General features: G+C 42.5%; 1 protein-coding gene across 1 annotated transcript; it reads right to left on the reverse strand.

Annotated features, from left to right (window-relative positions):
• Positions 1 to 9,327: 9,327 nt before the first annotated feature.
• LOC142304361 (uncharacterized) lies at positions 9,328 to 14,750 on the reverse strand. Its single transcript, XM_075346665.1, has 2 exons — positions 14,645 to 14,750; positions 9,328 to 14,449 (listed from the first exon to the last, which is right to left on the reverse strand). The coding sequence occupies exon 2, from the start codon at positions 14,243 to 14,245 to the stop codon at positions 9,782 to 9,784; it is 4,464 nt and encodes a 1,487-aa protein (XP_075202780.1). The 5' UTR covers positions 14,246 to 14,449; positions 14,645 to 14,750; the 3' UTR covers positions 9,328 to 9,781.
• Positions 14,751 to 15,294: the final 544 nt, after the last annotated feature.

Genomic DNA, 15,294 nt, shown 5'->3' on the forward strand with positions numbered 1-15,294 from the left:
AGCGGGCCCAATACTGACCCCTGTGGTACCCCACTATGAACTGAGACCCAGTCCGAGTACGTACCATTAATAACCACCCTTTGTTTCCTATCACTGAGCCAGTTTTTAACCCAGTTACACATATTTTCCCCTATCCCCATTATTCTCATTTTATGTACCAACCTTTTGTGTGGCACCGTATCAAAAGCTTTTGAAAAGTCCATATACACAACATCCACTGCATTTCCCTGGTCCAGGCTTGAACTTACCTCTTCATAGAAGCTGATCAAATTAGTTTGACAGGATCGATCCCTCATAAACCCATGTTGATACTCTGTCATAAGGTTATTTTTCTTGAGATACTCCAGTATAGCATCTCTCAAGAAACCCTCAAGGATTTTACCAACCGTAGAGGTTAAACTTACCAGCCTATAATTTCCCGGCTCAGTTTTTGTCCCCTTTTTGAATATTGGCACCACATTTGCTATGCGCCAGTCCTGCGGTACCGACCCTGTTATTAAGGAATCTGAGAAGATTAAAAATAATGGTCTATCTATCACAGAACTCAATTCCTGTAGTACTCTGGGGTGTATGCCATCCGGGCCCGGAGATTTGTCAACCTTAGTGATTTCGAGGTGGCGGCGTACTTCCTGCTGGGTTAAGCAGGTAATATTCAAGGGTGAATTTATGGTATCACTGGTCATGTCATCTGCCATGGCATTTTCTTGTATAAAAACCGTAGAAAAAAAGTCATTCAGCAGGTTGGCTTTACCCTCATCCCCTTCCACCATTTCACCAAGACTATTTTTAAGGGGGCCAACACTATCGCTTTTCAGTTTTTTACTGTTTATGTAGTTAAAGAATATTTTAGGATTATTTTTACTTTCTCTCGCAATGAGTCTCTCTGTCTCAAACTTAGCTAACTTAATTTGCTTTTTACATATTTTATTTAATTTTCTATAATTATATAATGCCTCATCACTACCTACCCTCTTTAATTCTTTTAAGGCTTTCTGTTTTTCTTTTATTGCTTCCCTTACAGCTCTATTTAGCCATAGGGGTTTCCTCCTATTTCTAGCATGTTTGTTCCCATAGGGTATATTTTCTGCACAAGCCCTATTCAGGATGCTCATAAGTCTCCCATTTGCTTTGTGTACTTTTATTACTTTATTAGTACATCATCCCAGTTTATTGCACTAAGATCATCTCTCAACTGTTTAAAATTTGCTTTCCTGAAGTTCAGTGTCCTTGTAGCCCCTCTACTATACATCTTACTAAAGAATACATGAAAACTTATTATTTTGTGATCACTATTCCCCAAGTAACCCCCAACTTGTATATTTGATATGCAGTCTGGCCTATTGGTTAGTACAAGGTCTAGTAGTGCTCCCCCTCTTGTGGGGTCCTGTACCATTTGTGAAAGGTAATTATCTTTCATTGTTATCAAAAATCTATTTCCTTTGCTGGAACTGCAAGTTTCTGTTCCCCAATTTATATCAGGATAGTTAAAGTCCCCCATAATAATTACCTCTCCGAGACTCGTTGCTTTATCAATTTGCTTTGAGGAGATTCTCTACCTCTTCCATATTATTCGGCGTCTTATAACACACCCCTATCAGTATTTTATTATTCATTCTCCCCCCCTTATCTCCACCCATAGGGACTCTACATTCTCAGTACCCTCACATATGTTGTCACGCAGGATGGGTTTTAAGGATGATTTTACATATAGACACACACCTCCCCCTCGCTTATTTGTACGGTCATTCCTGAATAGGCTATAACCCTGTAAATTAACAGCCCAGTCATAGCTCTCATCCAGCCATGTCTCTGATATCCCCACTATATCATAATTTTCTTCCAACAATATTAATTCTAATTCCTCCACCTTATTTGTGAGGCTTCGGGCATTAGTGTACATGCACGTTACGTATGACTCTGTACCTCTATTCCTGCTTACTGTATTAACTGTCCTAACCCTTCCCCCCGTACCACCCCCAATTTCATTACTTGTGCCCTGGTCACTATCTGCACTACATTCCCCTTCTATAAAGTGAATACCCTCGCCCCCCATTCCTAGTTTAAACACTCCTCCAACCTTCTAGCCACTTTCTGCCCCAGCAGAGCTGCACCCTCCCCATTAAAATCATAAATATGATAATAATTTTATTCTTTTATTTTCCTCAGAATTTCTCAGTAAAGCAGATTGATGAAGTATTAAATTCTTTATTTATAAATTTATTCTTATCCTCAAACAGGTAACATTTACATTATATTATCTGTGTATACATATATATATATATAGAAAGAGAGAGAGAGAGATATAGATATATAGATATATATATATATCGATATATATATATATATATATCTATATATATAGATATATATATATCTTTCTTAGTGCTATTTGAGATGTAACTAATGTGTGTAACCTGAGTGTTTGAAAATACTTACACAGCTTGCCTTGTTGGAATGGTGATTTTTTTTGTACTTAACAAAAGCATGTGACACTTGAATACTGAACTAATAATAAGTGACTGTCCTGTCATATGGCCAAATGTACAGTATTTATGTTACTGTGTTACTCATGAGTATATGTGATAAATGTAATTCGTTTATTTCAAGAAGTACTTCAAATTAATTATCTTTGAAATGTGCATAGAAAAATTGAAAATCAAAAGGGATATGTGTTTGTCAATGTCTTGTATGTGGATAGTCCTGTATATACATGTCAGGCAGTGTAATTGACTGAACAGCTGTTGACTGAAATTCTATCCAGAGAAGTCTTTGAAGTTTTAAAAGAAAAAAAAAAGGAAAACCTTTTTAACTATATATATATTATTTAGAATACAATGAGTTTAGAGTACATAAGTATAAATAATGGGGGAATTTATACAAAATATATCTTATTCATATACGTATTTCTTTAGTATAGCTGTGTCAGGACCCATATGAAAGGTTTACTCCGAAGACTCTCATTTTACAAAAGTATTTCCAATGTCTTTACTTTTATATAGTCTTGTGTTACTTATTTTACTGATATACAGATTGGTAAATATTTTCTTTTCAAATATGGAAGTAATATTTGTAATATGGTCTTGAAGATTACAACAGCAATTTTACCTTAATTTAGTCTTGATATATTAATTTTTTCAGAACATCATATATTAGGATATTAAAAGAAAAAGGTTTGGTCTTAATTACATATTTAGTGTACCAAGGAGAGCAAGAAAGTGTTAACCCCTATCATGCTGACCAAGAACGTCTCATCACCTGTTCCAGGAATGACAACAGGCAGCGCAGAGGATAAAGGTGACTAATGTAAATTTCACTGCACAGATATCAAAGGCCTATGCTATTCTTCTACATTTATGAACTGTGTTTTACCAACATTAAATTATGAACTTTCAGTAAATATATGGACTTTACAATAAAGAATAGAGTTTATGGATCTAACAATGATAATGCAATATTGGACTGTATCAAATCGATAACCATTCATCTTTTATGAAAGGATCTATTTCATAAGACTGTGTTTATGCCAGATTATATCGGATATAACAAGACATCATCCCAGAGGACATCAGACGATGACCAGATCTGTTTTGCATCTTTTTAGTTTTAGGAAAGTTGACAGCACCAGTGAGGAATAATTCTAAAACGTAACTTTTAATCTTAGTTATTAAAATGATGAAATATAATAAAATACATACAAGTTTGGAGGCCGTTTGGATTGGCAATGTGGGCCCTAACTATGTGTTTATAAGTCATTACCTATGGGGCATACGGTTTGCAGCATTTGGTGTATGGACCTTGCAGGTGCCACACCACTTTTTGGCCCTCCATATTTCTCTTTCATGCCCTGGTCCCCTGAGGAGTCACCATCTTGTGACGAAACGCGTCGGGAGGCATGTGGGGTGGGTGTACACAAGGACTTGGGTTCAGATGTGGACCGTCCTTGTAAGGACGGGAGTCAAGGGGGCATAGGGCAAGTTACACCAAGCCCGGATTCCAAGCCCCGCTGTGACCCCTCCAGTATCGATATGCTGTGCAAAATTTAGGAAGATCATCTAAATGGGTGAGATCCTTCCATTGTTTGCTTATTTATCTGTGTGTTTAACTACTGAATAAGGTTATAAGGCTATTTTTGGTTGTTGCCAGTAACTAGGGGATTTAAAACTGTATGTATACACAATACACGGTAATAGTAGGACCACTGTCCGTTTTTCCCTTCATTGCTGTGCAGTGCGAAGCCTTATTATCTTAACACACTTTTATTGTCCCTGTATGGTAGTTGTCCAATGGTATCCCGATTTAATGTGAAAATACGGGCCTTGGCTACCCACAGGGTGATCCAAACTTGTATGCATTTTATTATATTTCATCATTTTAATAACTAAGATTAAAAGTTACGTTTTAGAATTATTCCTCACTGGTGCTGTCAACTGATTAAATTGTGAGCATTTGTCCTTGTAGAATCACCAATTGGTGAATCTAGTTGCTGAAAATCATCTTAGTTTTAGGAAAGTATAATTATGTATTTTATATGATTATCAGTCACGGCCTACCATAACATGAATCCACATTATTATATTGCTAAACATACAACATGAATAATGCAAATTGATTATTATTTTCATCATTATTATTGACATTAATCCACTATCACCAAGGAAGGTTATCTTTATGATGTATTAATTTATTTGGAGGGTTTTATGTAGATTTTCCCTCCGCAGGGGGAATTGTAAAAAGTTTACATTTATTAAATAATTTATAATATAATACATCCAGATAATAGATCTACAGTACAGACCAAATGTTTGGACACACCTTCTCATTCAAAGAGTTTTCTTTATTTTCAGGACTCTGAAAATTGTAGATTCACATTGAAGGCATCAAAACTATGAAAGAAAACATGTGGAATGAAATACTTAAAGTGTGAAACAACTGAAAATATGTCTTATATTTTAGGTTCTTCAAAGTAGCCACCTTTTGCTTTCATTACTACTTTGCACACTCTTGGCATTCTCTTGATGAGCTTCAAGAGGTAGCCACCGGAAATGGTTTTCCAACAGTCTTGAAGGAGTTCCCAGAGATGCTTAGCACTTGTTGGCCCTTTTGCTTTCACTCTGCGGTCCAGCTCACCCCCAAACCATCTTGATTGGGTTCAGGTCTGGTGACTGTGGAGGCCAGGTCATCTGGTGTAGCACCCCATCACTCTCCTTCTTAGTCAAATAGCCCTTACACAGCCTGGAGGTGTGTTTGGGGTCATTTTCCTGTTGAAAAATAAATGATGGTCCAACTAAACGCAAACCGGATGGAATAGCATGCCGCTGAAAGATGCTCTGGTAGCCATGCTGGTTCAGTATGCATTCAATTTGGAATAAATCCCCAACAGTGTCACCAGAAAAGCACCCCCACACCATCACACCTCCTCCTCCATGCTTCACGGTGGGAACCAGCCATGTAGAGTCCATCCGTTCACCTTTTCTACAAAGACACGGTGGTTGGATCCAAGGATCTCAAATTTTGACTCATCAGACCAAAGCACAGATTTCTACTGGTCTAATGTCCATTCCTTGTGTTCTTTAGCCCAAACAAGTCTCTTCTGCTTGTTGCCTGTCCTTAGCAGTGGTTTCCTAGCAGCTATTTTACCATGAAGGCCTGCTGCACAAAGTCTCCTCTTAACAGTTGTTCTAGAGATGAGAAGGTGTGTCCAAACTTTTGGTCTATACTGTATATATGGCAGAATTTATTGATAAGAGTACTTAAATTAATATTAAGGTATCTGTATTGAATATAGATAGATGCTGACATTGAATGAATGAATAAATGAATATATATATATAACTATTTGGAAGCTTCCAGAGACTTAAGGCTGCTTTACACGGTACGACCGATTGTGAGATTCCACAATCGATTGTACCCGCCCCCGTCCTTTTTGCGTCACGGGCAAATCGCTGCCCGTGGCGCACAAAGTCAGTAACCCCCATCACACATACTTACCTCTCGTGCGACCACGCTGTGGGCGGAGAACGTCCACTTCCTGGAGTGGGAGGGACGTTCGGCATCACAGCGACGTCACATGGCCGCCGGCCAATGAAAGCGGAGGGGCGGAGATGAGCGGGATGTAAACATCCCGCCCACCTCCTTCTTTCTGCATAGCCGGCGGGAGCCGCGGGTCGCAGGTAAGCGATGTTCATCGTTCCCGTGGTGTCACACGGAGCGGCGTGTGCTACCACGGAAATGATGAACAATTAAATTAAACAATATTATGGAACCTAGCGACCAGTACACGACTCATGATTTTTGAGCGATACTGCGTCGCTAGGAGGGGTCACACAGGCCAGCATCGCCAGCGATGCCGGATGTGCGTCACAAACACCGTGACCCCGACGATCTATCGCACGATAGATTGTCTGGTGTTAAGCAGCCTTTACATCATGCATTCAGAAGAATCTCCCTATATGGATTTGGACAGCTGCATATATAACATGACACATGGTGGGAGGGGGTTCTTGTTCCGGGAGTCAGTCTACATATGTCGCCAGCTGAGCCATAATCCATCCACCCATCCAAGATGAAGCAACACATGCTGTCAGGCCTACAGTATATCATGCTTGCCTAACCATTCATAAACGAAGGAAAGATGAATGAAGACTTCTACTGATTTGACTAATATTGTACTCTTCACGTAAGTGAACAAAGAATACTACTTTTTCTTTTCTGTAACTGAACTGTAACTGAATTTTTTTGGAAACCATTTTACTCAATATAAAATACATCTATTTATTTTTACATTTTTTAAGTTTGTCTTTCATGCGCCTTATCACATATTTGAAAAAAAATGTATTTAAGGGATATAGTTTTAACATTGTCCCACAATACACATGCTCATATGAAGTATCTTCATTACCATAATAACCACAGTGTGAAAATAAAACCCACCAAACATTGGCAGCAATTATATATATAACAAAATGTTTATCTGCTCAAAATGGCAGCAAAATAAAACTCAACTTCTAAAGCAATTCCAGATACATGTTGTGCTAAGTACAAGGAAGTACCAAGCGAATGGTGGAAGGGAAGTGAAACCTTGTGTCTGAGGAAGGGGATTATGGTGATTCTTGACTGAACCTACTGTTGGCCCCTGGCTTTCCTCACCACCCTAAATAGATTCCGGACGTATGCTCCAAAGGTATTACTTACCTTTTGAGCAGTGACCTGTGGAACACGTTCCGGATCCTAGGAGCCTGAGGTAACTCCAGAGGAAATGCTACTGGATTAATAACGGTGATTACTTTATAGGGACCAATAAACCTAGGCCCCAGCTTACGGGAAGAAATTTTCATCTTAATATTCCTGGTACACAACCACACATAGTCAGTCACACTTAGGTCCAGACCTGGCAAGCGTTTTTTTGTCAGGCATACGTTTGTATCTGTGACGCCCCTGGACTATCAGGTCATCACAGGGTATTGCACAATCTGCTCTCCCGTGCAGTATCCACCTCCTTCTTGGTTTAGGGTTCATAATTATATGGTGTTGCCTACATCAGCTAATCAAATCCTAGATACACCATGCCCCATACACACCAGTGGACGGCTTGAGTGGAATAGAGTTGCCCACCTGGGGGGTTGGAATGGAGAGGTCAGGAGTGTCAGAAAGAGAGAGTTGAGCTTGAGAAGTATAAGTGAGAAAAGGTCAGGAGCAGTGCTCCTGAGGAGTAATCTAGGTGGCAGACGGTGGTCTGGGCCTAGAGGAGCTGCACCCCCCATCGCAGGGGATCGTGGCAAGGGGCCTGGTACTGTCGAGGAGGACAGCCGGCGGCCTTGCACCTTCACTGGGCTGGGACCAAGGCACTTGGACCTTAGGTCGGGGAGTAGCTTCAGGCAACCTGACAATTTACCCGAGGAGAACGCAGCCTTCAAGATCCATTTCCATACGTTCCAGAATCGGGGTACTAGCACAATGAGGGGGATGGGACTTTCCACTCAAAACGTTCCAAAAAATCCCAAGCGTGAACCCTGAAAGCAAGCTCCCACACTTAGCCATAGTGGGAAGCTGGACCCGGCAAGTTTCACACTACCGGGACCACCAAAGAAGTAAAACTCAGTGCCAGGAGGCAGGTCACGGATCACCAGGCAGCACTATTGGGAACGGGACCCGAACTAAGCTCCCCTCAGCGGCAGCGGTATCCGAGACTTTGGTTTATCCGGTTATCGGTGTCAGCTTAATGGACTGAGTGAGTACGCAAGTGACCCCTTTGCATCCAACGGCACTCCCTTACCATCATCAAGCCCCGGGGTATCCCCCCTACCTGTGGAGGGTCACAACACTTGGCTGCCCTATTCCATCATCCCGGGGTACTCCCAACTGCAGCAGTTGTACTTCTAATTACCACTAATCACGGGTGGCGTCACGAACTCTAATACATCCCCTCTAAATACCCCCCCTCATTTGAGTGGCGAAACGACCCCCAGGTCTGGAGACCCTCGAGCCACCGAGAATCAGGATCCGAGCAGCTCGGCTGCTGACACAGGGGCGGCACATATCTGTCTCCCATGAACTTCAAATTACTCTGAACCCCTTCCATGCAGAAGAGAGTGATGAGGCAAAATGCTCCTCCTCAGGAACTCCCAAAGCACTCCTAAAGGTACCAAATTGCGGATGAAAACCATATGCACTGAAGAATGAGGACTTACCAGTAGACTCCTAGTGATGATTATATAAAGCAAATTCAGATAACAGTAAATAAGATGCCCAATCCTCCTGGTTCTCGGAGACAAAGAACCTAAGGTAAGTTTACAAATTTTGATGTATGAACTTGGTCTGTCCATTTTACTGAAGATGGAAGGCAGAAGAGAAAGACAACTGCACCCCAAGTTGAGCACAAAAAGCTTTGCAAAATTTGGAAAAAAACTGGGTTCCCCAATCTGAGACCACATCAGAAGGAACTCTCTAAAGCTTCACGAACCTCATAGATAAACAAGTGAGCAAAAGCCTTGGCATTTGGAAGTACCAGCAATGAAAAAAAGAGCGTCATCTTATTGAATCTATCCACAAGCACCAAAACCACAGTTTTTCCCGAAGATGAAGTTAGTGTTCTGGCACCCTCAATCTGTGCGTTGGAAGACGAGTTGACAGACAGCTTAACTCTTTCCCATCAATGCATTGACTCGGACGCTGGGGGTCCTTTACAACTTTTATTAATGAGATCAGTGTAAAACTACAAGAAATAAATGAAAATACTAAGTACAACATACAACATATCTGAGTTACATAGCATTCCATTTGATACAGGACATGCAGGGTAAATGCATTACATGGCGAATACATATTAGCTAATGACAGGATAATACTTGCAGAACAGACCAACTACATTATAATTTTGATGAGCCCTAACCAGGGGATCATAACTCACCGACTGTGCTATGTAGAGGCAAACATAAGGAGCAGAGATCTGGAGAGATATTCAGCATGCAGAATGTGTGTGTTCATGTAACTGAAATGGCTGCTGAAGAAGAAGGGGCAGAGCCTATGCAAGGTCTGATGGGTAACTACATAAGCCTTGGTAGGACAATTTTCATTGCACAGTAACCAGTGAAACATTAAACTAACTGCAGTAAGACAACATTGTCAACAGATGGCGCTGTTGGATATCACTGGACAAGTGGACAGTATCAATGTCAATTACTAAATGTAATCTTATTACTTGGCATAATAAAATAATTATATGCATTTCTATGAAGGCATGACACTCCCCGTCTGGCATCCGGGGGAATGCCACAAACTTAAACTAGAGCAATAGAATAAGTTCAGATACAGGTCTAAGAAACAGCTTTCCACTTTGCTTGGGAATCTTGATTTCCACTTTCCTGACCTGTCCGTCTTGACTTGGGAAGACCTTGGTTACCAATCCTAGAGGCCACTCGTTCCTTTTAGACTGAGTGTTCTTCACTAGGACGACATTCCCAGGTTTCATGTTGGGTCTACTATCTTGCCATTTGTCTCTTGTCTGTAATGTAGAGAGATATTGTTTTCTCCACTTAGTCCAGAAAAGGTCTGCTAACATTTGAACTCTTTTCCATTGAGATTTGTACAAGTCTTTTGTAGTAAACTCTCCAGAAGTCGGCATACTCCCATTAAACTTCTGGGTGAGGAGAGTTGAAGGGGTGAGCAGAGATAGGTCATCAGGGTCATTGGATATGGGAACCAGTGGTCTGGCGTTCATTATAGCTACTACCTCGGCCATGAAGGTTGTTAGAGTCTCATGAGTGAGCTTCGAAGGACCAAGTTGCAGAAAGATGGAATCGAGGATTCTGCGAGCGATGCCGATCATGCGCTCCCACACACCTCCCATATGAGATGAGTGCGGTGGGTTAAAGGTCCACGTACAACCTAGTTCTGAAAGACGTCTTTCTACTTGGTTAATGTCCAGATTTGAGGGAATCTTTAGTTCACCACATGCTCCTACAAAGTTAGATCCTCTGTCAGAGCGTATATGCTTTACATGTCCTCTGAGAGAAATGAATCGTCTGAAGGCATTTATGAAGCTGGATGTGTCCATTGTCTCAATGACTTCTATGTGTACGGCTCTAATACTCAAACATGTGAACAAGACGGCCCAGCGCTTGCTGTTTGCATGTCCTCCCCTAGTCTGACGTGTGACAACTGACCAGGGACCAAACACATCGAGGCCCACGTTAGTAAAAGGAGGTTCGGTACTCAAACGGTCTGCTGGTAGGTCTGCCATTTTTTGGGATTGACAAGAACCACGGAGTTTCCTGCAGATGATACATTTGAAGATGACTCTACTCACAAGTCGCTTAACTCCTGTTATCCAGAAACCCGCTTCCCGTAGGGCTCCTTCAGTTATCAAGCGCCCTTGATGTCTAACCTGTGCGTGATAATGCTCAACCAGCAGGAAAGCAACATGGCCATGAGGAACAATGATTGGAGTACACTCGTCATTTTCAAGCTTTGCATTTGAAATTCGTCCCCCGACTCTCAGCAGTCCTTGAGTATCCACAAACGGGTCCAGTTTTTTAAGGGGACTATCTTTTGGGACACTTCTGTGGTTCCGGAGGGACTCTAGAGTCTGGGTATAAGCTTCATGCTGTACACAACAGATGATTGCGTGTTTGGCTTGCGTGAGCTCTTCTACTGTGTAAGCTTTATGACAACGATGCCAGCCTTTGCATGGAGCTGGTCTCGACTGTCTGTTTTTAAAGGATCTAATGACATGGATCAGGCAAGTCAAGGCTCTGTAGGCCGATCTACAGGTAGAGAATCTGAGGAAGCGGCGAGAATCAAGGTGCCTGTTGGTGATCGTTGTGCTAAGTGTGGAAACTTGAGGCCGTAGCTCTACATCTGATTCTGGTTCGAAGAGTTCATGTGTATGTGTCTCGTGAGCAGTGGGTACTGGTTGATACAGAAATGCAGGTCTGACTAGCCAGTTAGTGTCTTTGAGGCGTGGTGCCGATACCGCTCTGGTCGCATGGTCTGCAGGATTTTGGTCGGTTGGTATTTTGAATATTTTGTCCATGAAAGCAAAGAAATGTACCTCCATTTCTGGCTTCTTTGAGAAACTTGGCTTTAAGTAGGTAAGGCGCTTTAGTGCCATCTCTTTGTTGTTAGGAAGACGGGGTCTTTGTGGCTTGAATGGTAGTGGAGCCACCCAGCTGTCGTTTTCATCCTTGTGAAATCCTTGATCCATTATCTCCAGGAAGGTCTCATCTTCAATGGAATGGGCTAGTTTATAATCTTCTTTGGTCTTTTGAAAGACAGCGCACCCTAGATGATCTTTGTCTCCGTCGCACAATTCATCCATGGCGTATCTGTCTTTCCCACCATTTAAGTGTGCTGAATTGGTGAGATTCTCCTTCACTAGGAATTTGTTGGGGCAGGGTAGGAAAAAGGATGGACGGCCACTCTCCAATGTGTTCGTGTAGAGAGATTGGACGTTGTTCGGCTTGTGAGCATTCCCGAGGCAGACGTCCCCTATAACTACCCATCCTAGATCTAGCTTCTGAGCGTAGGGCGAGTTATGAGGACCGTTTATCTGTTTCCTCACCTTGTGAACTCTGATGATGTCTCTCCCCAGCAAAAGGACCAACTTGGCTTGAGAATTAAGTGCAGGAATGAGATGCGCTATGTTTCTCAAATGGGGATGGTGTAGTGCCGCTTCTGGAGTGGGTATCTCTTCTCTATTGTTCGGGATGGCATTGCACTCGATTAATGTAGGAAGGGGTAAGGATGTCTTCCCATCTAGGGATTCGATTTGATAACCTGTTGCCCTCCTGCCAGATTCTTCACTCACTCCTGTACATGTTTTCAGTGAGTAGGAGCAGCTAAGTCCCTTGATTCCAAAGATGTCAAAGAAAGCTGAGCTGGCGAGTGATCTATTACTCTGGTCGTCGAGTATAGCATAGAGTTTAACCGCTTTTTCTCTGTAGCCCATAGGGTAAACTGTAACCAGACAGATCTTTGAGCAGGATTTGTTAGTGAGACCTTCTCCACAAACTTGAGTGCACTGGGGTGACACTTCAGGAGGTGTACTGTCTGTCTCCTCCCCGCCGTGCTCTGTAAGTCGGTCGATGTGCGTGGAATTCTGTGGGGCTGGTTCTGGGTGTAGAGCTGTGCTGTGCTCTTGACTGTTACACTCCGAACAAGTGATACTGGCATTGCAGTCTCTAGCTAAGTGAGATGTGGATGCACAACATCTGTAACATATGTTGTTTTCTCTGAGGAAGATTCTACGGTCTTTAAGAGATTTTCCTCTAAAACTCCTGCACTGTTGCAGTGGGTGAGGCCTTTTGTGTAGGGGGCACTCTTTGTCTGGGTCAATTGTTAGTGACCCTTCAGGTTCTGTTGTACTGTGGGTCTTGCGTGATGAATCTGTAGCAGACACATTAGTTTTGTGTACAGTGATAGGTGAGCCTCGAGGGTTGCGTACTGGAGCAGGCTTACCTGTTCGTGGGTTGATGAGATCTGCGGTGGAAAGGTCAAAGCTGGGATCATTCCTGATCTTGGCTTGCTGGCGCACAAAATCTACGAAGACATGGAATGGAGGAAACGGCACGTTGTGACGTTGTTTGTAATCTGAACCCCGGTTCAACCATTTCTCTTGCAGACTGTAAGGCAACTTATTCACTATGGGTTTAATACCTCTGGCTGCATCTAGGGACGCGAGGCCTGGCAGGTCTCCTTCAAACTTGGCGACTTGGAGTTCTACCAAGAGGTCGCTCAATTCTCTTAGCATGTGAAAGCTCTTATTAGAGATCTTGGGAAAGTCCTCCAACCTTTTGAAGAGGGATTCTTCTATCCTCTCTGAAGAGCCATAGCACTCATCAAGTCTCTCCCATAACAGGCACAAACCTTTGCTCGGGTGGTTGATGCTGATATCCCTGATGCGTTTTGCATGTTCTGCTGATTCGTTTCCTAGCCACTTGACCAAGAGATCGATCTCTTCATTGGCAGAGATGTCCAGGCCGGCCGTGGCGTTTCTGAAGGAAGCTCTCCACGCTCTGTAACTTTCAGGACGGTCGTTAAACTTTAAAAGACCTTTGGTGAGTAACTCACGGCGTGCGAAGAACTTGAGGAAATCTGGTAGCTCTTGATTTCTGAGAGGGTGGTCCTGATACATGTTGCTATGATGAGGTCCCAGTGAGTTATTGTTGCCATCAAATACGTTGTCGCCATGATAGTCACCATCGGGGTCCTCCATTTTGGGACGGTTCGCTGTGTAATAGGAATCTACAAACTTGGGTGCAGGTGACACTGATGGTGTTAGGTGGACGGAATTACCTTCATGCTTAACATGGGATGTTTGTTGAATGAAGGTTGATGGCTGAATGGCAGGATTAAGTCTCTCTCTTGGAGCTGAATGTAGATGGTCGTCTGATGCGGTATGCTTTAGTACGTAGTCTGAAGTGCGTTGTGAGATATCCCGATGACTGAGTTCGGGTCCGAGCCTTAACCTGAAACTTTTACTGTCGCTGCGTGCTGCTTCTTCTAAAGCCTGTACTTCAGCTTCTGCTGCTGCTGCATCTGTGTCTACAGCAAGTTTTGCAAGGTCGGCTTCTAGACGTGCTTTTTCTGTCTTTAATTTCAACTCTTGTTCAGCAAAGGCAGCTCTCACTTTGGCGGCTTCCGCCTTCGCCCTGGCGGTGGCAATTGCAGCGCTGCTCACAGACTTCCTTGAAGCTGACGAGCTTACATGGGAGCGTGTTACATAAACTTCAGATCCTCTATCTGACATGGTGTCTGTATGCGGCTTGACTGCTCTCTGATAGAAGTCGGCGTCTATGCTTCAACCCCGTTAATAGCAGTCGTTTTACTGTTCTGGCACCCTCATTCTGTGCGTTGGAAGACGAGTTGACAGACAGCTTAACTCTTTCCCATCAATGCATTGACTCGGACGCTGGGGTCCTTTACAACTTTTATTAATGAGATCAGTGTAAAACTACAAGAAATAAATGAAAATACTAAGTACAACATACAACATATCTGAGTTACATAGCATTCCATTTGATACAGGACATGCAGGGTAAATGCATTACATGGCGAATACATATTAGCTAATGACAGGATAATACTTGCAGAACAGACCAACTACATTATAATTTTGATGAGCCCTAACCAGGGGATCATAACTCACCGACTGTGCTATGTAGAGGCAAACATAAGGAGCAGAGATCTGGAGAGATATTCAGCATGCAGAATGTGTGTGTTCATGTAACTGAAATGGCTGCTGAAGAAGAAGGGGCAGAGCCTATGCAAGGTCTGATGGGTAACTACATAAGCCTTGGTAGGACAATTTTCATTGCACAGTAACCAGTGAAACATTAAACTAACTGCAGTAAGACAACATTGTCAACAGATGGCGATGTTGGATATCACTGGACAAGTGGACAGTATCAATGTCAATTACTAAATGTAATCTTATTACTTGGCATAATAAAATAATTATATGCATTTCTATGAAGGCATGACAGTTAGGTCCATGGATAAATGTGCCCATTGTCTATTAGGGATAGTCAATAGCAGGAGAGATTCCAACAGATGAGTATGCATTATCTTGGAAGGTGCACAAATATTTCAACATACACATAGTCAACCACATCCTGATGCAACCGTGTCCAGCAAAAATGAGAAGAAAGGAGATCAGAGGTTGCTTTACTACCCGGATGACATGTAAGTACAGATTGTGAAGTTTCCCAATTATTTTGCTACACAAATTAGGTGGCACTAATGACCTCCCTGAATTAAGGCCAGGGAGTCCCTCTGAGAATCCAACACCTTCCCCTT

Source organism: Anomaloglossus baeobatrachus, chromosome 4 (genome assembly GCF_048569485.1).
Source record: "Anomaloglossus baeobatrachus isolate aAnoBae1 chromosome 4, aAnoBae1.hap1, whole genome shotgun sequence".
NCBI classification, from domain to species: Eukaryota; Metazoa; Chordata; class Amphibia; order Anura; family Aromobatidae; genus Anomaloglossus; species Anomaloglossus baeobatrachus.